Raw genomic sequence first — 25,561 nt, 5'->3', positions numbered from 1 at the left:
ATCGAACCCATTTCCCCCAACGAAGAGTCTAGGCGAAGAGATCAGGCTGGGGGTAGGGTGGGGGACTGAGCCGTGAAGTTCCTTCCTCCCTGAGGAACAGGTAGCCCGCCCCCGCCAGAGACACAGTTTGGTGGGCCTTGGCCCGCAACCTCCTCCAACGTCCCCTGCGTCGAGCCAGGAGACGGGGAGCCTGAGTTCAGAGCGCCATGCGGCCCCCTCTCTTCCTCCTCCTCCTCCTCCTTCTCGCTCCGGTGTGCGTAGGGACCCAGGACCTGCTGCGGGTGGAGGTTGAAGGTAGGGCCTACGAAAGGAGATCAACTCTCTTCCCGGAAGGTGGGGAAGAGCGAAAGGAGGGCCGGGAAGGAGACTCGTGGCCCTGGGAAAGAGGAGATTGTAGAGGAGAAGTTCATCCTCTCAGGCCTCATGTCTTCCCTCTGCCCCCCATCTCTCTCTCTCTCTCTCTTTAGAGGGGGGGGATGCAGTGCTGCCCTGCCTTATTGGCCCCCGGGATGACCTGCGTGAGCAGCTGACTTGGTCCTGGGGGGGCAAGAGGATCCCTTTGCGATGGCTGGGCCCAGGCCTGGGAGCCCAGGTTGGACCTCTGGGCATCTCCCTGCTCATAACGAACGTCTCAGTCAACACCGGTGGTTTCTACCTATGTGAGAAGCTGCAGCCGGAGAACCAGACGGAGCCGGGGAACGGAACGACGTTGGGGGCCGCCGTCAGCGTGAAGGGCAGCGGTGAGCCAGGGGGCCGGGGACCGGGATGGCCCTGGGGGTCGGGGGACGGAGGGGAACCGGGAATAGTTCGCAGCACCGGAAAGCGGGTGGAATGAGGGTTTTCGTGGATCTTGGAGCCAGGAGAAAAAAGGGTGATGGGGAAGTGAGGAGCAGCGTGGCTCAGTGGAAAGAGCCCGGGCTTTGGAGTCCGAAGTCATCGGTTCAAATCCCGGCTCCACCGCTTGTCAGCTGGGTGACTTTGGGCAAGTCACTTAACTTCTCTGGGCCTCATCTGTAAAATCTGTCAAGTGGGACAATCTGATCACCTTGTAACCTCCCCAGGGCTTAGAACAGTGCTTTGCACATAGTAAGTGCTTAATAAATGCCTTTATTATAAATGAGTGAGTTTGGAAGGTCTTGCAGACAGGGATTGTGCCTACCTTCTCTATGGTATCAATCACATATAATCAATCGATTAATAAATGCCATTATTATAAATGAGTGAGTTTGGAAGGTCTTGCGGACAGGGATTGTGCCTACCTTCTCTATGGTATCAATCACATATAATCAATCGATTAATAAATGCCATTATTATAAATGAGTGAGTTTGGAAGGTCTTGTGGACAGGGATTGTGTCTACCTTCTCCGTGGCATCAATCACATATAATCAACCGATTAATGAATGCCTTTATTATAAATGAGTGAGTTTGGAAGGTCTTGCGGACAGAGATTGTGTCTACCTTCTCTGTGGTATCAATCACATATAATCAATCGATTAGCAAATGCCATTACTATAAATGAGTGAGTTTGGAAGGTCTTGCGGACAGGGATTGTGCCTACCTTCTCTATGGTATCAATCACATATAATCAATCGATTAATAAATGCCATTATTATAAATGAGTGAGTTTGGAAGGTCTTGCGGACAGGGATTGTGTCTACCTTCTCTGTGGTATTAATCACATATAATCAACCGATTAATAAATGCCATTATTATAAATGAGTGAGTTTGGAAGGTCTTGCGGACAGGGATTGTTCCTACCTTCTCTATGGTATCAATCACATATAATCAATCGATTAATAAATGCCATTATTATAAATGAGTGAGTTTGGAAGGTCTTGTGGACAGGGATTGTGCCTACCTTCTCTATGGTGTCAATCACATATAATCAATCAATTAATAAATGCCATTATTATAAATGAGTGAGTTTGGAAGGTCTTGCGGACAGGGATTGTGTCTACCTTCTCCGTGGTATCAATCACATATAATCAATCGATTAACAAATGCCATTATTATAAATGAGTGAGTTTGGAAGGTCTTGCGGACAGGGATTGCGCCTACCTTCTCTATGGTATCAATCACATATAATCAATAGATTAATAAATGCCATTATTATAAATGAGTGAGTTTGGAAGGTCTTGCGGACAGGGATTGTGCCTATCTTCTCTATGGCATCAATCACATATAATCAATCGATTAATAAATGCCATTATTATAAATGAGTGAGTTTGGAAGGTCTTGCGGACAGGGATTGTGTCTACCTTATCTATGGCATCAATCACATATAATCAATCGATTAATAAATGCCATTATTATAAATGAGTGAGTTTGGAAGGTCTTGCGGACAGGGATTGTGTCTACCTTCTCTATGGTATCAATCACGTAAAATCAATCGATTGTATTTATTAAGCGCTTACTGTGTGCAGAGCACTGTACTGAGAGCTTGAGAGAGTACACTGTAACACCATAGCAGAGCTGGTAGACACGTTGTACTCTCCCAAGCGCGTAGTTCAGTGCTCTGCACACGGTAAGTGCTCAGTGAATACCTTCGATGGATTTACTGTGGCTAGGAGAAATTTGGAGTAAAAGGAACAGTCCCAGAGAGCTGTCGGGGAGTGAAAAGGAGAGAGTTCAAGGTGTTCCCCTATCCCACTATTTTGTGTCTCCCTTCGCTTTTTCCTTTTTTTATTGTGTCTCTCTCTCTTCAGATAAGCGGTTCCAGTGGAATCCCCCAAAGGAAGGAGTAGGGGATTGCGGTCCCAGGAAAAGCGTCTCCCCTAAGCCCCTTCCTTATGGCGACTTCCCCAGCACGTCCGAATCCTCCGGGCCAATTGGCCTCCCTCCTCCAAATGACTCTAATCCCCTCTTGCTGTATGTGTGGAATAGGGATGGCCCTCAGCTCTGGGGAAAGCTTCCTCCCTGCGCGGACACCAAAAGCAGCCGCAACCAAACGGGAGGTACGACTGGAAGCTTACTTGGGGCAGGGGATGCGTCTGTTTTATTGTTCTAGTGTACTCTCCCAAGCGCTTAGTACAGCGCTCTGCACGCAGTCAGCGCTCAATAAATACGATCGGCTGACCCACAGGGTGACTGATCTGGGGACTGGGAGGGATTTGGGGAAGCAGTGTGGCCTAGTGGAAAGAGCATGAGCTTCTCTTGGGAGTTAGAGGACTTGGGTTCTAATCTCCGCTCTCCCACTTGTCCATTGTGTGATTTTGGGCAAGTCACTGAATTTCTGGGTGCCTCAGTCTCCTCATCTGTAAAATAGGGATTCAATACCTGTTCTCCTTCCCCTTTAGACTGTGAGCGCCATGTGACTTTGGGCAGGTCGTTTAACTTCTCTGGGCCTCAGTTACCTCATCTGTAAAATGGGGACTGTGAGGCCCCCGTGGGACAACTCGATCACCTTGTTACCTCCCCAGCACTTAGAACAGTGCTTTGCACATAGTAAGTGCTTAATAAATGCCATTATTATTATTATTATTATTATTATTATTATTATTATGTGAGACAGGAACTGTGGTCAACCTACTTATCGTCTATCTACCCTGGTGTTTATGATAACGCTTGGCGCATAGTAAGCGCTGAACAAATATTATTGTTATAATTACTATTATTATCAGAGGTGAACAGAGATCAATTATCTGAAAACTAGGAAATGGAGGGAACCAGGTTTGCAGGGCAAGTGTGGCTAGGGGGTCCAGGGTTAACAATGTTGAGGGAGAATAATAATAACAATAATAACAATAACAACAACAACAACAATAATAATAATAATAATAATTTTAAGCATTTAGTATGTGCCAGGCAGTGTACTAAGCACGGAGGTGGAAACAGGCAAACCGGGTTGGACACAGTCCCTGTCCCACCTGGGGCTAACAGTCTTAATCCCCATTTGACAGACGAGGTAACCGAGGCCCAGAGAAGTGAAGTGACTCGTCCGAGGTCACACACCTGACAGGTGGCTGAGCCAGGATTAGAACCCAGATCCGTCTGTCTCCTAGGCCCGTGCTCTATCCCTTAGGCCAGGCTGGGGGCCTGGGGATTCATTCATTCATTCATTCAATCGTATTTATTGAGCGCTTACTGTGTACAATGCTCTACAGTACAAGTTGGCAACATATAGAGATGGTCCCTGTCCAACAACGGGAGGATGGGTTCCTGAGTTTGGGTGGGTCCTTCAATTCCCCCCAGACTCTCCCCTGACTCCATCCTCTCTTTCCCCCAGATCCTTTGGAACTGATTTCTTCCCCTGGCTCTCCCCTCCGGCTCCCCTGCGGGTCGCCCCTGGCTTCCCCGTTCCAGGGCCTGGTGTCCTGGGTCCTTTTCCACCCCGGGTCACTGACCCCAACCCCACTGCTAAGCCTGGAGCTGGGGAAGGGAGCCCTGGTCCGGGAACTCTGGGTCTTGGGAACTCCGCGGGGAGGATCCCTCCTGTTGCTGCCTCATGCCACTCTCCAGGATGCTGGGATCTACCACTGTCACCATGGCAACTTGACCTACAACCTACAGCTGACCATCATCTCTCGGCCAGGTATGCGACACCCATGAGCCCTCTCCACCACTCCCTCTTATCTCGGGATTTCTTTCGTTCATTCATTCCGTCGTATTTATTGAGCGCTTACTGTGTGCAGAGCACTGGACTTCCAGTGAGCTCGAGGGGACGGGCAGGACCGGCCCGCCACCCTGGACCAGAGAAGGAGGGGGGAAAAAGGCCCTCTGGCCAGAAGATCAGAGGTCAGAGGTCAGAGGTCAACCTCCTGGGCCCACCCTGGACACCAGCCAGGCGGAGAGGATGCCGGGAGGCAGAGGGGCCAGGGCCCTCCTCCTTCCCCCCGGGGGTCCCGAGAGATGCCCCCTATAATAATATATATATAATACACATTAATTACTCTATTTATTTATTTATTTTACCTGTACATATTTATTCTATTTATTTTATTTTGTTACTATGTCTTGTACATATTTATTCCATTTATTTTATTTTGTTAATATGTCTTGTTTTGTTGCCTGTCTCCCCCTTCTAGACTGTGAGCCCGCTGCATATATGTTTGGATACTCTATTTATTTATTTTACTTGTACATATTCATTCTATTTATTTTATTTTGTTAATATGTTTTGTTGTCTGTCTCCCCCTTCTAGACTGTGAGCCAGCTGTATATATGTTTGTATACTCTATTTATTTATTTTATTTGTACATATTTATTCTATTTTGTTAATATGTCTTGTTTTGTTGTCTGTCTAGGCTGTGAGCCCATTGCATATATGTTTGTATACTCTATTTTATTTGTACATATTTATTCTATTTATTTTATTTTGTTACTATGTTTTGTTGTCTGTCTCCCCCTTCTAGACTGTGAGCCCGCTGTATATATGTTTGTATACTCTTTATTTTATTTTGTTAATATGCTTTGTTGTCTGTCTCTCCCTTCTAGACTGTGAGCCCGCTGTATATATGTTTGTACACTCTATTTATTTACTTTATTTGTACATATTTATTCTATTTATTTTATTTTGTTAATATGTTTTGTTGTCTGTCTCCCCCTTCTAGACTGTGAGCCCGCTGTATATATGTTTGTATACTCTTTATTTATTTTATTTGTACATATTTATTCTATTTATTTTATTTTGTTAATATGTTTTGTTATCTGTCTCTCCCTTCTAGACTATGAGCCCGCTGTATATATGTTTGTACACTCTATTTATTTACTTTATTTGTACATATTTATTCTATTTATTTTATTTTGTTAATATGTTTTGTTGTCTGTCTCCCCCTTCTAGACTGTGAGCCCGCTGCATATATGTTTGGATACTCTATTTATTTATTTTATTTGTACATATTTATTCTATTTATTTTATTTTGTTAATATGTTTTGTTGTCTGTCTCCCCCTTCTAGACTGTGACCCCGCTGCATATATGTTTGGATACTCTATTTATTTATTTTATTTGTACATATTTATTCTATTTATTTTATTTTGTTAATATGTTTTGTTGTCTGTCTCCCCCTTCTAGACTGTGAGCCTGCTGCATATATGTTTGGATACTCTATTTTATTTGTACATATTTATTCTACTTATTTTATTTTGTTAATATGTTTTGTTGTCTGTCTTCCCCTTCTAGACTGTGAGCCTGCTGCATATATGTTTGGATACTCTATTTTATTTGTACATATTTATTCTACTTATTTTATTTTGTTAATATGTTTTGTTGTCTGTCTCCCCCTTCTAGACTGTGAGCCCGCTGCATATGTGTTTGGATACTCTATTTATTTACTTTATTTGTACATATTAATTCTATTCATTTTATTTTGTTAATATGTTTTGTTGTCCGTCTCCCCCTTCTAGACTGTGAGCCCGCTTTTGGGTAGGGACCGTCTCTAGATGTTGCCGACTTGTACTTCCCAAGGGCTTAGTCCAGTGCTCTGCACACAGTAAGCGCTCAATAAATACGATTGAATGAATGAATGACCGTCTCTATATGTTGCCGACTTGTACTTCCCAAGGGCTTAGTCCAGTGCTCTGCACACAGTAAGCGCTCAATAAATACGATTGAATGAATGAATGACCGTCTCTATATGTTGCCAACTTGGACTTCCCAAGCGCTTAGTCCAGTGCTCTGCACACAGTAAGCGCTCAATAAATACGATTGAATGAATGAATGACCGTCTCTATATGTTGCCAACTTGGACTTCCCAAGTGCTTAGTCCAGTGCTCTGCACACAGTAAGTGCTCAATAAATACGATTGAATGAATGAATGAATGAATGAATGAATGAATGGACTAAGCGCTTGGGAAGTACAAGTGGGCAACATCTAGAGACGGTCCCTACCCAACAACGGGCTCACAGTCTAGAAGGGGGAGACAGAAAGCAATGAATCTCCTTCCCCTTCTCCCTTCTGGGGCTGTGGAGGGTTGGGGGCTGGCAGGTCAGCTTGGGAGTTGGGGGATTTCCATCTCATCCCCACTACACCCCGCCTCCCCTTCCCTCCCTTCCTTAGAGAAGCAGCATGGTGCAGTGGAAAGAGCCCGGGCTTCAAGTCAGAGTTCATGGTTCAAATCCCGGCTCCACCGCTTGTCAGCTGAGTGACTTTGGGCAAGTCACTTCACTTCTCTGGGCCTCAGTTCCCTCATCTGTAAAATGGGGCTGAAGACTGTGAGCCCCCCCGTGGAACAACCTGATCACCTTGTAATCTCCCCAGCGCTTAGAACGGTGCTTTGCACATAGTAAGCACTTAATTAAATGCCATCATTATTATTATTATTTCCTATCACCAGTGTGGCGCTGGTTGCTTGGGGCCAAGGGCTGGAAGGTCCCAGCCATCGCTTTGGCCTACGTCACCATCTGTCTGGCAGCGGTGATCATTTTCCTCAAGGTGAAGAGAGGTGAGTGCCCCTAAACCAAAGGACCAGGCTGACCCTTAAGTCCTTCACCTCTTGACTCTCAACATCCACCTCCAACCCACTGATCCTTTGACTAAGAAATCTGAATTCAGACTTTCTAACCTTCCTGCCTGACATAAACCCCTCATCCACCCCGATTCCCCAGCCCTTGGGACGCCCCCGTCTCTTGTCCCCCTTGACCCCATTTCTCCTGACTCTTCTCCGACCCAGCCCTGCTTACCAGGAGGAAAAGGAAAAGGATGACTGATCTCACCAGGAGGTAACGTGACCCAACGGAATCTCACCTCTCAGTCCCTAATCCCTTTCTTTCTCCGTCCCTACCCTAACCGAACTCTAACCCTACTAATGGGAGTCCAAGGAGTTCTTCCTTCCTTCTACCATCTTCTGGGAGAGATGACACCCAACCAGTCCAGCCAATAGCTTCCTGTCCTTAAGCTCCGTTTCCCCCTCGATGTTCTTGTTCTCGTTGGAACTAGTGAACCTTCTCCCTCTTTGGTGGGAGAGTGGGGGTTTGGGTCCCTTAGGGCCAAGGTGTTAGGAAGGAAGTCCTTCCACCGTTAATCTCCTCACATCTAATCTGGTTGCTAGAGCTATAAACTGTGAGCCACTAGGCCCTACCTTAGCTCAGCGCTGATTTCAGTTGGAGCCATGGGGTGCTGGAGTCCCCTTCTCTGTGCTTCAGGAGACTCCCAGCTGAAACAAATCAATCAACCACTCAATGGTATTTATTGAGCACTGACTATGTGCAGAGCACTGTACTATCCTCTGGGGAGAGTACAACAGAATCAGCAGAGACGTTCTTTGCCCATAACAAGCTTCCAGTCTAGAGACCCCGCTCCCCTCTCCACCCCGCGTGCCCCGGGCCCTTCTCCGGCTCATTCTCCAGCCTTTATCTTGCTCCACTCCAGGTTCTTCAAGGTTACCGGACCCACAACTCAGAATCAATATGGAAATGTGATGACCCTTCCGGGGAACGGTCAGTGAAGCTCCTGATGCCTTTGCGTATTTATTACTCTATTTATTTATTTATTTTACTTGTACATATCTATTCTATTTATTTTATTTTGTTAATCTGTTTTGTTTTGTTCTCTGTCTCCCCCTTCTAGACTGTGAGCCCACTGTTGGGTAGGGACTGTCTCTATATGTTGCCAACTTGTACTTCCTAAGCACTTAGTACAGTGCTCTGCACACAGTAAGCGCTCATTAAATACGATTGATTGATTGATTGATTTGCCTGTAACCACCCCCGCCCCAATAATAATAATAATTTTGGTATTTGTTAAGTGCTTACTATGTGCAAAACACTGTTCTAAGGGCTGGGGAGGATACAAGGCGATCAGGTTGTCCCATGTGGGGCTCACAATCTTAATCCCCATTATACAGATGAGGTAACTGAGGCACGGAGAAGTTAAGTGACTTGCCCAAAGTCACACAGCTGACAAGCGGCAGAGCCGGGATTTGAACCCATGACCTCTGACTCCCAAGCCCGGGCTCTTTCCACTGAGCCACGCTGCTTGTCCTTAACCCACCCTTTTCCAAACCCTCCCCCTGCTCCTCAGAAGCCCCTCAGCTCCCCAGATCGCCTCCACGTGATTCTCCCGAGACTACCGGCCCCTTGAGCCTCTCCACCCTCTGGAATGGAAAATTCCTCTACGAGGCCAAGTCCAGGGGCAGATACCAGCGGATTTTGCTGCTCCCTGTCCCTCCGGGAGTCTGGAGCCGATCCAGTCAAGCCACAGGGATGAGGACAAGACCCCCCTGTTTGGAGAGCCCAGGATGCTGGCTTGGTTCCGGGATTGAGCCAGACTGTGGGCGTGCTCTTTAGCTCTCGGGGCTGGGATGCCCGGGACCCCACAGGACTCGCTCCAGATTGAACTCAGGACCTCTGCTGACTTGACCCAGGGCTCTTCCCCACCCAGTGGGATGTCCTGGACCAGGACTCTCCCCCACCCATTGGGATGCCCTGGACCAGGACTCTCCTGGTGGGGATCGGTACCGCCTGGGGTGGGCCACAACTGAGTTGGCTGCGCGGGTCCGTTGTGAATATCCTTAGTTGCAGTAGAGCCTCTGAGGCGGCTTCTTGGCTGGAGCATCCACAAGCCGGACTCCCTGCCTCCTGCGCTGCTGGGCCAGGCTCTCTACTACCTTCCTGTTTGCACCCCAAGGAGGAAGATGATGGCTGAAGGATGGGGAGCAGCAGCAGGGAGAGACTGGCAGAGACCTCAGGGCGAGAGTGCCAGCCGCTGGCTTCCTCTCGCCTCCTCTCAGGGAGAGCTCTCAGGGGTCCGTGGACTGCTCCCCTGTCTCTGTCCTGTCCAGGACACCTGAGGGGCCTTGGGTCAGAAGTGCTTACTGGCAACAACTGCTCTCTGAGAGCTTCTGGCCTCTGTTGACGGCACTACCATCCTTCCCGTCTCACAAGCCTGCAACCTTGGTGTCATCCTCGACTCCGCTCTCTCATTCACCCCTCACATCCAAGCCGTCACCAAAACCTGCCGGTCTCAGCTCCGCAACATTGCCAAGATCCGCCCTTTCCTCTCCATCCAAACCACTACCCTGCTCATTCAAGCTCTCATCCTATCCTGTCTGGACTACTGCACCAGCCTTCTCTCTGATCTCCCATCCTCGTGTCTCTCTCCACTTCAATCCATACTTCATGCTGCTGCCCGGATTATCTTTGTCCAGAAACGCTCTGGGCATATTACTCCCCTCCTCAAAAATCTCCAGTGGCTACCAATCAATCTGTGCATTAGGCAGAAACTCCTCACCCTGGGCTTCAAGGCTCTCAATCACCTCGCCCCCTCCTACCTCACCTCCCTTCTCTCCTTCTACTGCCCAGCCCGCAACCTCCGCTCCTCCACCGCTAATCTCCTCACTGTACCTCGTTCTCGCTTGTCCCACCGTCGACCCCCGGCCCACGTCATCCCCCGGGCCTGGAATGCCCTCCCTCTGCCCCTCCGCCAAGCTAGCTCTCTTCCTCCCTTCAAGGCCCTGCTGAGAGCTCACCTCCTCCAGGAGGCCTTCCCAGACTGAGCCCCTTCCTTCCTCTCCCCCTCGTCCCCCTCTCCATCCCCCCATCTTACCTCCTTCCCTTCCCCACAGCACCTTGTATATATGTATATATGGTTGTACATATTTATTACTCTATTTATTTATTTATTTATTTTACTTGTACATTTCTATCCTATTTATTTAATTTTGTTGGTATGTTTGGTTCTGTTCTCTGTCTCCCCCTTTTAGACTGTGAGCCCACTGTTGGGTAGGGACTGTCTCTATGTGTTGCCAATTTGTACTTCCCAAGCGCTTAGTACAGTGCTCTGCACATAGTAAGCGCTCAATAAATACGATTGATTGATTGATTGGCCTCTGGGCCCTGGCCAACAACTGGGTCCTTGAGGGGTGGGGTTGGAGCGGTGATTCCTTCAGTCCTTCCCTCTGGGTCCGAAGTTCCCAATCTTGAAGTCGGTTCCTGAGGAGAGGAGAAGCCAAGGAAGACTCCGCTCCCCTTCCCTCCAGGAGCGGAGGCCTGGGCGGTGGCGGAGTCGGTGCAAAGCGTGGACCCTGTGTCCTGCGGCTTTGGGAGGAGTGGGAGGGCTCCCGTCCTGGCCCAGAGAGGCAGAGTGGTGGTTGGGGAGTGGCAATTGCCCTGTGGTTGGGCAGAGGCCTGGTGGATGGGGAGAGGTGGGGCTGTGGCTCTGTGACTCTTGGGGACTGCCCAGGAGCACCCTCAACTTCTTCCCCCATAGTTCCGGAAGCCCCCGAGTCACCCCATCTGCTCCCCTCCCTCAGGCCGGGCCCTCCGAAGGAAGGCAGCCCCAGGGACCACTCAGGTGGCAGCTACTTCCTACAGAAACCTGCTTCGTGGTGGTCAAGAGGACCAGGAACTGCGGCTCTCCCCCGTCGGCCTCGGGACGCCCCCGGAATCAGATGGTGAGTTGCTCTGAGTGTGGAGGGCTTGAAAATGGATGCCTGAGGGCTGGGAGTCTTGGAGGGACCTGCAGAAAGTCCAGTTGCCAGTTGGAGGAAGCCTCTGGGGGAACCTGGATCCTGAAGTAGTGGAATATGTTTGTTTCAGGAAGCTCGTGGGGGCAGCAACAGGGCTAGAGGTCTGGACGAGGCAGGGTGGCCAGAGAGTGAACTGGGATCTGGGGTGGGCTGGAAGAGAGAGTCCTGCTTGGGGCCGGGAAGCTGGGTGTGGGACTCTCTGCTCTGCCTGGTTCCAGGGAATTAGGACAAGATTGAGGAAGAGGGGAAGGAAGAGGAAGGGGGCCAGCAAGGAGCAGGAGCAGGGGTAGGGTCTACATCCATGAGAGGAGCTATGGAATGAAGGCCGGGATCAGGGGGCCTGGGTTATGACAAGTGGGACTGGAAAGGTTTTGGGGGCCAGGAAAGGGAGGGAAAACCAGGGGAGGTGGGTCCTTAGGGTTGACTGGTGCCCTTGTCCGTTTCTCAGGTGTGGAGGCGGAGGAGGAGGGTTATGAGGAGCCAGACAACGATGAGGAGTCTGAGGCCTATGAGAATGGGGACTCCTTTTCAGAGCAGGACCAGCTGTCCCAAGGTAGAGACATCGCCTGTCCTCCCATCGCCCCCCACCCCTCCTGGACAACCCCGCCATTTTCCCCTTTCCTCAGTCCTGGGCCCGGATCCCACAGGGCGGAAACGCCAGTATTCTTTCCAGCGTCCTCTGTCATGGCCCTTCTCCCCTCGGAGGCTACCAAGAACATGTAGACATGTGGGCCGTCGCCTCTGGATCCTAACTCCGTTCCCTTTTCTTTGCCCCTTCCTCTCCCCTATCACCTTCTTTCCCTTCTCACTTCCCTTCTCCTTTCTCTGTTCCAGATGGGTTTTGCTATGAGAATGCTGAGGGAACGTCTCAGGGGCCTGAGAATGAAGATGATGATGAAGATTCCTTCTCCAATGGTAATGAGGAAGGGCTACGGAGTGGGTTTGGGGGGGTGCAAGTTGGGGAGGACGCCAGGAAGGTGTGAGATGGCAGGACACAGGGAGCTCTTCGAGAGGCTTGCGGTAGCACTGTCAGGTTGGAGGGTGAATGGTAATAATAATAATAATAATAATAGTGGCATTTATTAAGCACTTACTACATGCAAAGCACTGTTCTAAGCGCTGGGGAGGTTACAAGGTGATCAGGTTGTCCCACGGGGGGCTCACAATCTTAATCCCCATTTTACAGATGAGGTAACTGAGGCACAGAGAAGTTAAGTGACCTGCCCAAAGTCACACAGCTGGCAACTGGTAGAGCTGGGATTTGAACCCCTGACCTCTGACTCCAAAGCCCGGGCTCTTTCCACTGAGCCACGCTGAATGGTAGTGAGAAGCAACTGAGGGACAAGAGAGGGAAGTGTTGACAGGCCTAGGAGAAGGTTGCCACCCTTCTACCTTCCTTCCCTGGTCATTAGAAGCAGCATGGCCCAGTGGAAAGAGCCCAGACTTTGGAGTCAGAGGACATGGGTTCAAATCCTGGCTCCGCCACTTGTCAGCTGGGCGACTTTGGGCAAGTCACTTCACTTCTCTGGGCCTCAGTTCCCTCATCTGTAAAATGGGGATTAAGACTGTGAGCCCCCTGTGGGACAACCTGATCACCTTGTAACCTCCCCAGCGCTTAGAACAGTGCTTTGCACATAGTAAGCGCTTAATAAATGCCATTATTATTATTATTATTGTTCTCTGCGCCTCAGTGACCTCATCTGTAAAATGGGGATTTAAACTGTGAGCCCCCCGTAGGACAACCTGATCACCTTGTAATCTCCCCAGCGCTTAGAACAGTGCTTTGCACATAGTAAGCGCTTAATAAATTCTATCATTATTATTATAACCCTACCAACCTTCCCTCCCTGCTCATAACCCTGCCTCCCTCTTTCCCCTGCAGGTGACTCTTACGAGAATGAGGATGAGGAGCTGCCTCTGCCCGAGGCCCCAGTGACAGGTAGAGGAAGGGGAGGCCTCAGGGAGTGGGATTCTAGGGCAGAGGTGAGAGCAGTACCCCATGTCCCCCATCTTCCACTAGACTTCCTGAGTCCTGGAGGCCCCTCCTGGGAGCAGAGCTGTGCGGCCTTGTCCGTGGGTGAGACCCCGAGAGGGACTGATTCCCCCCCGATGATCCTTCCCCGATCCCTCAAATTCCTACCCCTGGCACGGATCCTGCCCCTAGCCCCGGGATGGACTGCCCAGCCCCTAGGAACCAGCCCTTATTCCTTCTCCCGCCCCCTCACAGGGTCTCAGTCGTATGAGGATATGAGGGGCGCCGTGTATGCAGCCCCTCAGCCCCGGCCCCTCCAGCCCCAACACAGTCGGGAAGAAGGTGAGAGCCCTAGCTCCTTCTCAGAATCCAAGCCACCAGGCCCCATGCCCCCTGTCTCCCCCTGCCCCCTCTTCCTTCTTCCCAGAGTCCACTAAACTCCCCGTCCTCTCTCATCAACGATTTTCCCGCTCTTTCCAGACGGCGACTCCTATGAGAATATGGAGGGTCCCGGAGAACCTGAGTCAGGGTGGGGGGGAGGGGCCTCGGACCCTTCCTGGACCCACAGATGACCCCTTCAATCCACAAAAAGCCCCAAGGTGAGCCAGGAAGGAGAAGAGACCTTGGGTCAGGCGGAGCGGACCTGAATTCTGGGAAGGGAGCGATGGGCTTGGACGAGTCTGCTGCTGGGAGTAGGGGGAGCAGGTCTGAGAGGGAGGGTCAGAGGGGTACACGGGTGGGGAACAAATCCATTCCCTGTTCCATCTGCTCCTTCCCCTCTACCCTCCCTTACCATCTCCCTCCTCCTTCTCTTCGCTGTCCTCCTCCTCCTCCTCAGGCCTCAGCGGAGCTCTGGACTTTGAATCCTTCTGACTCTTGATACCCCTATCAGGGGGTGGGAGAGGCCACATGCTGCTTGGGATGCGTGTGAATTGTGCGTGTGTTGTCGTCCTCTTCATCACTAAGTCTAATAAAGTCCTGATCTCCTCCCCCGAGAGGCGACTCCCGAGTGGTCGAGGGGCGGGTGCCTGCCGAGTTTGTAGCCATGGATGGCTCCCACTTTTAGCTTCTCCATCTCCTGAACCCTGCCCAGAATCCTCTACCTCTGCATTGGGTTTGGGGGGAGTGGGAGAGGGCAGATCCTCAAAGCAGAAAGGGGGCAGGAGGGCCTAGAAGGAGACTGATCAAAGAGGCGGGGAAGAGAGAGAAAATGGCAAAGAGAAGGAGGTGAGCATGGAGGGAAGGAGAGAAAGAGTGAGAGGTGGGGAGAGAGAGAAAGGGGAAACTAACTCACCCAACCCCCACTTCCTCCACCACTACCCACTGGGGCTAAGGAAGCCAACTCCAGTCTGCTGAGATTCGAACGGTGGCAGATCTCCAGATGGCAGTAGCCAAACCCTCTACAACGAGATTGCCACGTTGCTTCCTTGAGTTTTTAATCGGTAGTGTTAACTGAGTGTTTGCTGGGTAAAAACACCGTATCAAGTGAGCCCACATGAGCCTGGGACAGGGTCTGATCTGTTATATTTGTATCTACTCCAGCGCATACCCCAGTGTTCGGCACTTAGAAAGCACTAAATAAATACCATAAACAACTAAGGAAGAGCGCCAGAGAGGAGGAAGGGACATTGTCTACTGGGAATACATCACTCCAGCCTGGCCGGCCACCTCGAGGAAACAGCCTGGCCGGGGCCAGTTCAACTTGGGTCGTGGTACTGTGGGCTTGTAGAAAAACCCACCGTGTTTTCCTTGGCTTCACCGGATTCCTCCCCATCCCTCCCGAGGGACAAGGAAAGAAAAAATTGGGATACCTAACAATGAGAGATCTGAAGAGACCCTGTCTATCGTCTCCTCCTCGCTCTTCCCCCAACATAAAGGAATTTTGGCCCCTGTGAGGCCCAAGGCCAAATCCAGGAACAGCTCCCTTTATCCTGAGGAGAGGAGAGGACTTGAGGGGGAGCCAGAAGTGAGCCGAGGTTGTGTGGCTCCCAAGAGGACAATCACCAAGGGGACCAGGCATCAGGATTTAGGCGGGACAGGGTCCAAATTATTTAGTCAGCCCCGTCTCATGCTTTAGCTTCTTCCGAACACGTTCATGTCCCTCAGAACTTAAAGAAAAAAAAATTGGCTGAGATGGGCCTGCATCTCTGCTGATACGATGAGTTACGTCTCTGCTGATGGGAGGGACCTGTGTGGGAGAAGTGGACGGGAAGAAGGGATGGGAACGAGGCCTACTCGGGTCCCCATGGTTTGTGGAGATGGGGCTTGGATAACTGACCTGAGCCCTGACTCTGGAGCTCTCCCCTGAGCCGGGGCCGGGACCGGGACCAGAGTGGAGGGGACCCTGCCTCTGCACTCCCGAAGGCGGAGAACTCGTTGCCGTCACAGTCCAGGCAATGGGGCACAGCTGTGGATAATAATGATTTGGGTATTTCTTAAGCGCTTACTATTTGCCAGCTAAGTGCTGATGATGGGCTACTAACATCCTTCCCCATTAAATCTTCCCTGCTCACCTCCTTTCCTTCCCTGACTTTGTGTCCCTTTCCAGTCAGCTCATCTGGCTTATTTCCGCTGCCCGACTCTCTGGTCACTTTAACCCTGCCCCTCCGGCTTCTCTGCCACTTTCTTTCTCTGACATGCTTTTCTCTCTCTCTCACACATACACACACAATCTCTCTCTCAGCCTCTTTCTTTTTAATTCTCCTTCTCTGCTTCTTTCCATTTCAGCTCACTCTTTCACTGCTTTTTCTGCCTTTGGTCTACTCTGGGATCCTGGCAGAGAATCCTGGCCCTGTCTCCAGTTCCACTTTGAGCTCCCTCAAACCTGAATCTGGGCTTTCTCAATCCCTCCTCCCTCTGCCCTCCCGATTCCCCTTGCGCTCAGACATTCTTCCGTTCTCCTTTCACCCCATTCTCGCCCTCTCCACAAACTCACTGTTTTCTGGCCAGACTTAAACTTCTTCCCTTTTTGACACCAGTCTCATTTCTCCCACCCTCCTCGCCATAAGGGAGAAAATAATCTCAAAAATTAGGAAATCCTCTGGAGCTTTTCAATGAACCTGTTTCCTATCTCTAATTAGTCAATCAATCATCTTTATCAAGCCCCTTTTGTGTGCACAAAGCACCATCCTATGTGGTTGGGGGAGAATACAAAAGAGACAAAAGACCCAATCTTTGCTCTCCAGGAACTTAAAATCCAATGAGTTCACAATCTAAAGCTCTGTTTCATGTGAGTCCATTTCTAGACTGTGAGCCTGTTGTTGGGTAGGGACCGTCTCTACATGTTGTCGAGTTGTACTTCCCAAGCGCCAAGTGCTCAATAAATACGATTGGAATGAATGAAGGCATGAGTGTGGGGGGATGCAACATCATTCCATATTTTATTGTCTTTTCCTATTTTCTGTGAAGGTTTCTCGGAACCATAATTGTCCCATGTTTGAGGACACTGTCCTTGTGTAATTAATCATCTGCTTTGCCTTTGGCTATAATTCTCGTCTCCTTGTCCCTGTGCCCGTCAAAGAGTGGGCAGACTGACAGCAGTGAGAGGGAGAAAACTAGGGGCCCAGTGCCAAACAGTGCAGCTGTGGCAGGAGAAGGTCATTATTTATGGTACTAGCTGAGCCCACGTGCTCAACTCCTGGCACTAGCTGCCCTCTCCAGCTTCTCAGCATTCTCCTCTCCACTGGTCTGGAGTTCATTTACGGACTCCGTGTCCGACGGTTAAGGCAGAAACTTCAGGGAATCACCGGCGGCTGCTGCTGCTTTCCTCCTCCTCCTGCTTCCGTTTGGATCCATGAAAGAGGGAGAGTGTGCACACGTGTGCATGTATGTGTGTCGGTGTATGTCGACGGGGCTGAGTTTGCTCTCTCAGTGTTTCTGGCCTGAAAAGAATATGTGTGTTTGTGTGTGTGGGACTGATAATAATAATAATGATGGTATTTGTTAAGCGCTTACTATGTGCAAAGCACTGTTCTAAGCGCTGGGGAGGCTACAAGGTGATCAGGTTGTCCCACAGGGGCTCACAGTCTTCATCCCCATTTCACAGATGAGGGAACTGAGGCTCAGAGAAGTGAAGTGCCTTGCCCAAAGTCACACAGCTGACAATTGGCGGAGCTGGGATTTGAACCCGTGACCTCTGACTTCAAACCCCGGGCTCTTTTCCACTAAGCCACGGTGCTTCTCTGATAACAGTATCTATTGAGTCCCTTTTATATGCAGAGCACTATATAGTCGCCTAGGGGGGTATCAGAAGTACAATCGATCAGTCACTTTTATTAATCGCATCTGTTGTGTTCAGAACACTGTACTAGGCAAGTGAATAAATAACAGGTACATTCACGCGTCAGGAGTTGGATAAATTAATGAATAACTAGAGGGAAGTTTAGAGTGTAGAGGGAAAAGTTAAGGATGCTAAATGGCACATCCCTAAACATTGATATCGAAGATCAGGGAAGAAAATCAATCCCGCATTTCCTCTGTGAGAGACAGAATGCTGGGCTGGATGGGCCGGCCAGGAATGAGCCGGGTCTGAGCCAGGAATGACGGGGCTTGTAAGCCGATGCTGAGGGTGCGTGGCCGAGATGGAAGGGGGATTAATCATGGAGAAGGTGGTTTTTAGAAAGGCTTTGAAAGCAGAGAGGGATGTGGTTTGGTGAAGCTGAGGGCGGGAGGGTTAGAGGCAATGTGGCTCAGTGGAAAAATCCCAGGACTGGCAGCCGGAGGACTTGGATTCTAATCATTCACTCATTCATTCATCCAATCGTATTTATTGAGTGCTTACTGTGTGCAGAGCACTGTACTAAGCCTTGGGAGAGTACAATACAACAATGAACAGACACATTCCCTTCCCACAATGAGTTTATAATCTGGGGAGCGGGGAGACTGCTTATCACAGTGCTCCAGTGCTTAGAACAGTGCTTTGCACATAGTAAGCACTTAATAAATGCCATTATTCTTATAAATATAAATAAATAAATGTGCACAAGTGCTGGGAGGGGGGAAGAGCAAAGAGAGCAAGTCAGGGCGTCACAGAAGGGAGTGGGAGAAGAGGAAGGAAAGGCCTTTTGGAGGAGATGTGCCTTCACTAAGTCTTTGAAGGAGGGGAGGGTCATTGTCTGTTGGATTTGAGGTGGGAGAGGATCCAGGCCAGAGGCAGGATGTGAGCGAGAGGTCGGTGGCGAGGTAGACAAAACTGAGGCAGGGAAGAGTTAGCATTAGAAGAGCCTAGTGTGCGGGCTGAGTGTAGTAATAATAATAATGATGATGGCATTTATTAAGCACTTACTATATGCAAAGCACTGTTCTAAGCGCTGGGGAGGTTACAAGGTGATCAGGTTGTCCCATGGGGAGCTCACAGTCTTAATCCCCATTTTACAGATGAGGGAACTGAGGCCCAGAGAAGTGAAGTGACTTGCCCAAGGTCACACAGCTGACAATTGGCAGAGCCGGAATTTGAACCCATGACCTCTGACTCCAAAGCCCGGGCTCTTTCCACTGAGCCACGCTGCTTCTCTATAGTAGGAGAGTAGTGAGATAGGTAAGACGGGGCAAGGCTTTAAAGGGAATGGTGAGGAGTTTTTGTTTGATGCAGAGGTGGATGGGCAACCACTGGAGTTTCTTGAGGAGTGGGAAAACGTGTCCTGAGCATTTCTGTAGAAAAATGATCCGGGCAGGAGAGTGAAGTCTGGACCGGAATTGGGAGAGGCAGGAGGCTGGAAGTTCAGCAAGGAGGCTGTTGCAGTAATCCAGGCGGGATAGGATGAATGATTGTGTTAATGTAGTAGCAGTTTGGATGGAGAGGAGAGGACGGATTTTAGTGATGGCGTGAAGGTGGGACCGACAGGATTTAGTGATGGATCAAATATCCATTCATTCAATAGTATTTATTGAGCACTTACTGTGTGCAGAACACTGTACTAAGTGCTTGGGAAAGTATAACAACAACAAATAATGACATTCCCTGCCCACAATGAGCTTACAGTCTAGAAGAAGGGAGACAGACATCACACATAAATGAAGTTACTGTTATGTTCATAATGGCTGCAGGGCTGGGAAGGGGGAAGAGCAAAGGGAGAAAGTCAGGTCGAGGCAGAAGGGAATGGGAGGTGAGGAAAAGTGGGGCTTAGCCTGGGAAGGCCTTGGAGGAGATGTGCCTTCAGAAAGGTTTTGAAGGTGGGGGAGAGTAATTGTCAGTTGGATTTGAGGAGGGAGGGCGTTCCTGGCCGGAGGCAGGACATAGGCTATGGGTCGATGGTGAGACAGGTGAGATCAAAGCAACAGTGTTCTCACAGTGTTAGCACTAGAGGAGTGAAGTGTGCAGAAATCCGGGCAAGCAGTATGGTCTAATGCAAAGTTCAAAGACTGGGAATCAGGAGAACCAAGTTCTAGCTTAACTCTGACACTGATGCTGGTCAGCTGCATGATCTTGGGTGAGTCACTTAACCTCTCTTAAGCCTCTATTTCCTCACTTGCAGAATGGGAGAAGCTATGTGCCCTCTCTACCTCAATAATAATAATAATGGCATTTATTAAGCATTTACTATGTGCATGGCACTGTTCTAAGTGCTGGGGTGGTTACAAGGTGATCAGGTTGTCCCACGGGGGGGCTCCCAGTTTTCATCCCTATGTGACAGATGAGGGAACTGAGGCCCGGAGAAGTGAAGTGACGTGCCCAAAGTCACACAGCTGACAATTGGCAGAGCCGGGATTTGAACCCATTCATTCATTCATTCAATCGTATTTATTGAGCGCTTACTATGTGCAGAGCACTGTGAACTCTGACTCCAAAGCCCGTGCTCTTTCCACTGAGCCACGCTGCTTCTCACCTTAGATTGTGAGGCTCGTGGGATTATCTCATATCTAGCGCAGTGCTTGGAGCATAGAAAGTGCTTTACACCATTGTAATTATTATTACATAATAAACCTCCATCCTAGCTACAGCAAATCAGGGCAATTACCCTGGGTCTCAGGTTTGGTGAGGGCTATGCCCTCTGGCATTCTAGGATCCAAAGCAATATATGCAAAGAATTGGGAATGTGGCATTGCGTATTTAAAAGAGTCAAGATGCAGGGTGAGGTCTGACACCTGAGAAGCCAAGCCCTCAATTCCGTACAGTTAAACTCCATCACAACTTCAAAGTTGATGTCAGATGCTGGAGCCCGGGGAGGGGAGAAAGTGGAGGGGAGGGGGTTGCTGGTTAGGGGCAACTCTTTTATTCTACTTTCGTTTAAAAATTGGGTTGAATGAGAGAGAGGAGTTGAGGATAATACCAAGGTTCCGGTTTGTGAGACAGAAGGGATGGTGGGGCTGCACTGTACAAAGCACTTGGGGCAGTACAATACAATAGAGTTGTCAGATCCGATCCCTGCCCTCAAGGACATTTCAATCTAGTGGGGGAGACAGACGTAAAATAAATTACAAACAGGGAAGCATGAGAGTCTAATGACATGTGCATAACTGTAGCAAGGTTGGGCCTACTGGTTGGAAGGCTGCTAAGTGGCAAGAAGCAGTAAATGGAGAGCTTTTGAAGACTAGTCCAGGAGTTTTGGTTTCCGTGTGGGCAAGGCGTGGCATATCGTACTCTCCAAAGAGCTTAGTACACTGCTCTGCACATAGTTACTGTTATCGACAAGTAGGGTGCAAAATAGGTTAATTGATGTAAATTGGCCGCAGGGTTCTTGTACCCAGGGTGGTGACGCAGATAGGAAAAATGACTCGGGGACATGAGTTCAGATAGAGCAGTAAAGAAGGAAAGTGGCTACCTGCCCGTTCACCTCCCGGGAGAGGTACAAGTGGCAAGCAGCCCCCATCCCATTCTCACTGTGTCTTTTATTGAGTTACAGCAACATGGGAGCGGAGCGTTTAAGAATTTCAGGAATCCAATTAGGACCGACAAGATGTTACAAATTCTCATTATTCTCTGTTCTCACTACCTTGTGCAGGTTGTTGTTATCTGCCCCATGGCCTTGCATAGATAGGTGTTACTGGCCTTGAAGACATCTGTTGCTGAGCCTTGCATAAAATACAAAAAAAGGAGTTGTTCTTACGGCCTGCACAAAATGGAGGGTTACTGTCGGCATACACAAAACGGAATCAGTCATGTCAAGTCCGCTAGTGGACAACAATAAGCACTCAGTAAATATGATTGATGATTGATTGACTGATGTGCCAGCCCATGGGGAAATATTGGAGGTTCTACAGGAAGGGAATGCTCATTGTTGAGGGAAGAAGATTCTTGCAGTTGTATGTTGGATAGACTGATGTCATATTGCTAAAATCTGCCCTTTCCTCTCCATCCAAACTGCTACCACGTCTGGATTACTGCGTCAGCCTCCTGTCTCTCCCCACTCCAGTCCATGCTTCACTTTGCTGCCTGGATCATTTTTCTACCAAGCGCCCTGCTCCTCAAAAAACTCCGGTGGTTGCCCATCCACCTCCGCATCAGACAAAAACTCCTCACCATTGGCTTTAAAGCAGTCCACCACCTTGCCCCCTCCTACCTCACCTTGCTATTTTCCTTCTACATTCCGGCCTGCACACTTCGTTCCTTTAGTGCTGATCGTCTCACTGCGCCTCAGTCTCTCCCGTCTCGCCGCCGATCCCTGCCCACATCCCGCCTCTGGCCTGGAACGTCCCCCCCTTCTCAAATCTGGCAGACAATTCCTCTCCCCCACTTGAAAGCCTTATTGAAGGCACACCTCCTCCAAGAGGCCTTCCCAGACTAGCCTTCCCCGCAGCCTTTTCTCTTCTCCCATTCCTTTCTGCGTCGCCCTGACTTGCTCCCTTTGTTCTCCCCTCATCCCAACCCCACAGCACTTATGTACACATCTGTAATTTACTTATATTGCTGTCTGTTTTCCCCCTCTAGACTGTAAATTCGTTGTGGGCAGAGAATGTGTCCGTTTATTGATGAATTGTACTTTCCCAAGCACTTAGCACACAGTAAGCGCTCAATAAATATGATTGAATGAATGAATGAATGAAAGCCGTTTACAGTAATAATAATAATAATAATGATGGCATTTATTAAGCACTAAATGAATGAATGAATGACTGAAAGCCGTTTACAGTAATAATAATAATAATAATAATAATAATAATAATAATGAGGGCATTTATTAAGCACTGAATGAACGAATGAATGACTGAAAGCCGTTTACAGTAATAATAATAATAATAATAATAATGATGGCATTTATTAAGCAGTGAATGAATGAATGAATGACTGCAAGCTGTTTACAGTAATAATAATAATAATAATAATAATAATGGCATTTATTAAGCACTGAATGAATGAATGAATGAATGAAAGCTGTTTACAGTAATAATAATAATAATAATGATGGCATTTATTAAGCACTGAATGAATGAATGAATGACTGAAAGCTGTTTACAGTAATAATAATAATAATGATGGCATTTATTAAGCACTGAATGAATGAATGAATAATAATAATAATAATGTTGGCATTTGTTAAGCGCTTACTATGTACAAAGCACTGTTCTAAGCACTGGGGAGGATACAAAGTGATCAGGTTGTCCCATGTGGGGTTCACAGTCTTAATCCCCATTTTACAGATGAGGTAACTGAGGCTCAGAGAAGCCATTTACAGTAATAATAATAATAATAATGATGGCATTTATTAAGCGCTTACCATGTGCAAAGCACTGTTCTAAGCGCTGGGGGAAGTAACAAGATGATCAGGTTGTCCCACTGGGGGTTCACAGTCTTAATCCCCATTTTACAGATGAGGTAACTGAGGCCCAGAGAAGTGAAGTGACTTGCCCAAAGTCACCCAGCTGACAATTGGCAGCAGTGATTGTAAGGATGGAGAGGAAAAGAGTAGATCCGTGAAACACTAGAGAAGAAGAACCAGGGGAAGCAGCATGGCCTAGTGGAAAGAGCACAGACCCGGGGGTCAGAGGACCTGAGTTCAAATCCTAGCTCTGCCCCCTGCCTGCTGGGTGAGCTTGGGCAAGTCTTTTAACTTCTCTGTGCCTCAGTTTTCTCAGCTGTTAGATGGGAATTCAATACCCATTCCTTCCTACTTAGACTGTGAGTTCCACATGGGACTGGAACTGTATCTGTCCTGATTGATTCGTATTCATTCAATCGTATTTACTGAGCGCTTACTGTATGCAGAGCACTGTACTAAGCGCTTAAGCAATTTGTATATGCCCCGGCGCTTAGTAGAGTGCTTGGCATGTAGCAAGTGCTTAGCATATACCATAAAAACAAAACAAAGCAGAAAAAACCCCCAAAAGGGCTTTAGGCAGACTGAATATAGGAGGCAAGCGACAGAGAGCAATTCATTCATTCATTCAATTGTATTTATTGAGCGCTTACTGTGTGAGAGCACTGGACTAAGCGCTTGGGAAGTACAAGTCGGCAACATTTAGAGACGGTCCCTACCCAACAGTGGGCTCACAGTCTAGAAGGGGGAGACAGACCACAAAACAGAACATATTAACAAAATAAAATGAATACAATAAACCTGTGCAAATAAAATCAATAAATAGAGTAATAAATCCGTACAAACATATATACATATATACAGGTGCTGTGGGGAGGGGAAGGAGGGGGCTCAGTCTGGGAAGGCCTCAGACTGATGATGATAATAATGATAATAATAATAATAATAATAATAATAATAATAATAATAATAATAATAGTGGCATTTGTTAAGCGCTTACTGTGTGCAAAGCACTGTTCTAAGAGCTGGGGGGATACAAGGTGATCAGGTTGTCCCGCGTGGGGCTTACAGTCATCATCCCCATTTTACAGATGAGGGAACTGAGGCCCAGAGCAGTGAAGTGACTTGCCCAAAGTCACCCAGCTGACAAGTGGCAGAGCCGGGATTTGACCCCATGACCTCTGACTCCGTCATAATAGCATTTATTAAGCGCTCACCATGCGCAAAGCACTGTTCTAAGCGCTGGGGAGGTTACAAGGTGATCAGGTGATGGCGAGATCGCAAGTTTTTGGTGTGTGTTGACAGTGACAGGAAACTTGGGGAAAAGAGAGGATCTGGGGGGAGAATATGCGAATTCAGGTTAGAGACGGTAAATGAAGATTAAGGTAATACCCCAGAGGCAGGAGAAATAGAGATTGCACAGTTGGTGAGAGGTGGCGGCTGTACACGTTATCCGCACTAAGCGGGTAGTTGAAACCGAGTGAGCTAATATGGGTGTAAAGTGAGAAGAGTCGAGAGCCAATGTGTCTAACTGCCTCAGTGGCGTGTAATAGTCTGACTGTTTATAGATGCCTTACTGGGTGTGAATGCCTGAGAGGTTGGGAGGGTATGTTTGGAGGTGTGAAAGTTTTGTGAGGATAGGCCAATTGTTTCCATCGCTTCAATCGCCGTATCTCAGACAGGCCCACCTGCCTAGCCAGCTGGTCTACCGGGCTGCTGCTGCCACGTTGGGTGACGGAAGGGGGAAACTTTGGCTCGGGTTCATTCATTCAATCGTATTTATTGAGCGCTGACTGTGTGCAGAGCACTGGACTAAGCGCTTGGGAAGTCCAAGTTGGCAACGTATAGAGACGGTCCCTACCCAACAGTGGGCTCACAGAGGTAAGATGGTAATTCATTCAATCGTATTTATTGAGCGCTGATTGTGTGCAGAGCACTGGACTAAGAGCTTGGGAAGGACAAGTTGGCAATGTATAGAGACGGTCCCTACCCAACAGTGGGCTCACAGTCTAAAAGGGGGAGACAGAGAACAGAACCAAACATGCTAACAAAATAAAATAGAGTAGATATATACAAGTGAAATAAATAAATAGAGTAATAAATATGTACCAACGTATATACATATATACAGGTGCTGTGAGGAAGGGAAGGAGGTAAGATGGTAATTCATTCAATCGTGTTTATTGAGCGCTGACTGTGTGCAGAGCACTGGACTAAGCACTTGGGAAGTACAAATTGGCAACGTATAGAGATGGGCCCTGCCCAACAGCGGGCTCACAGTCTAGAAGGGGGAGACAGAGGACAAAACCAAACATATTAACAAAATAAAATAAGTAGAATAGATATGTACAAGTAAAATAAATAAATAAATAAATAAATAAATAGAGTAATAAATATGTACCAATGTATGTACGTATATACAGGTGCTGTGAGGAAGGGAAGGAGGTAAGATGGTAATTCATTCAATCGTATTTATTGAGCACTTACTGTGT

General features: G+C 48.5%; 1 protein-coding gene across 1 annotated transcript; it reads left to right on the top strand.

Annotated features, from left to right (window-relative positions):
* The first annotated feature begins 206 nt into the window (after positions 1 to 206).
* CD19 (CD19 molecule) lies at positions 207 to 13,970 on the top strand. Its single transcript, XM_038763739.1, has 14 exons — positions 207 to 294; positions 468 to 740; positions 2,707 to 2,955; positions 4,227 to 4,532; positions 7,275 to 7,382; positions 7,611 to 7,659; positions 8,309 to 8,376; positions 11,190 to 11,330; positions 11,854 to 11,958; positions 12,240 to 12,320; positions 13,288 to 13,344; positions 13,426 to 13,482; positions 13,633 to 13,719; positions 13,858 to 13,970. Exons 1-14 carry the CDS (start codon positions 207 to 209, stop codon positions 13,947 to 13,949), a joined length of 1,761 nt encoding a protein of 586 aa, XP_038619667.1. The 3' UTR covers positions 13,950 to 13,970.
* Positions 13,971 to 25,561: the final 11,591 nt, after the last annotated feature.

The sequence above is a fragment of the Tachyglossus aculeatus genome, chromosome 21 (genome assembly GCF_015852505.1).
Source record: "Tachyglossus aculeatus isolate mTacAcu1 chromosome 21, mTacAcu1.pri, whole genome shotgun sequence".
NCBI lineage: Eukaryota > Metazoa > Chordata > Mammalia > Monotremata > Tachyglossidae > Tachyglossus > Tachyglossus aculeatus.
The sequence above is the reverse complement of the archived record's forward strand: the minus strand, read 5'-3'. Positions and strand labels throughout refer to the sequence as shown.

Excerpts from the sequence above, each read along its gene's own strand:
- CD19 (XM_038763739.1), top strand. The coding sequence starts at position 207 with ATGCGGCCCCCTCTCTTCCTCCTCCTCCTCCTCCTTCTCGCTCCGGTG. Across the intron at positions 741-2,706 it reads CGTCAGCGTGAAGGGCAGCG|ATAAGCGGTTCCAGTGGAAT; the intron begins GTGAGCCAGGGG and ends CTCTCTCTTCAG. Across the intron at positions 2,956-4,226 it reads CAGCCGCAACCAAACGGGAG|ATCCTTTGGAACTGATTTCT; the intron begins GTACGACTGGAA and ends TCTTTCCCCCAG.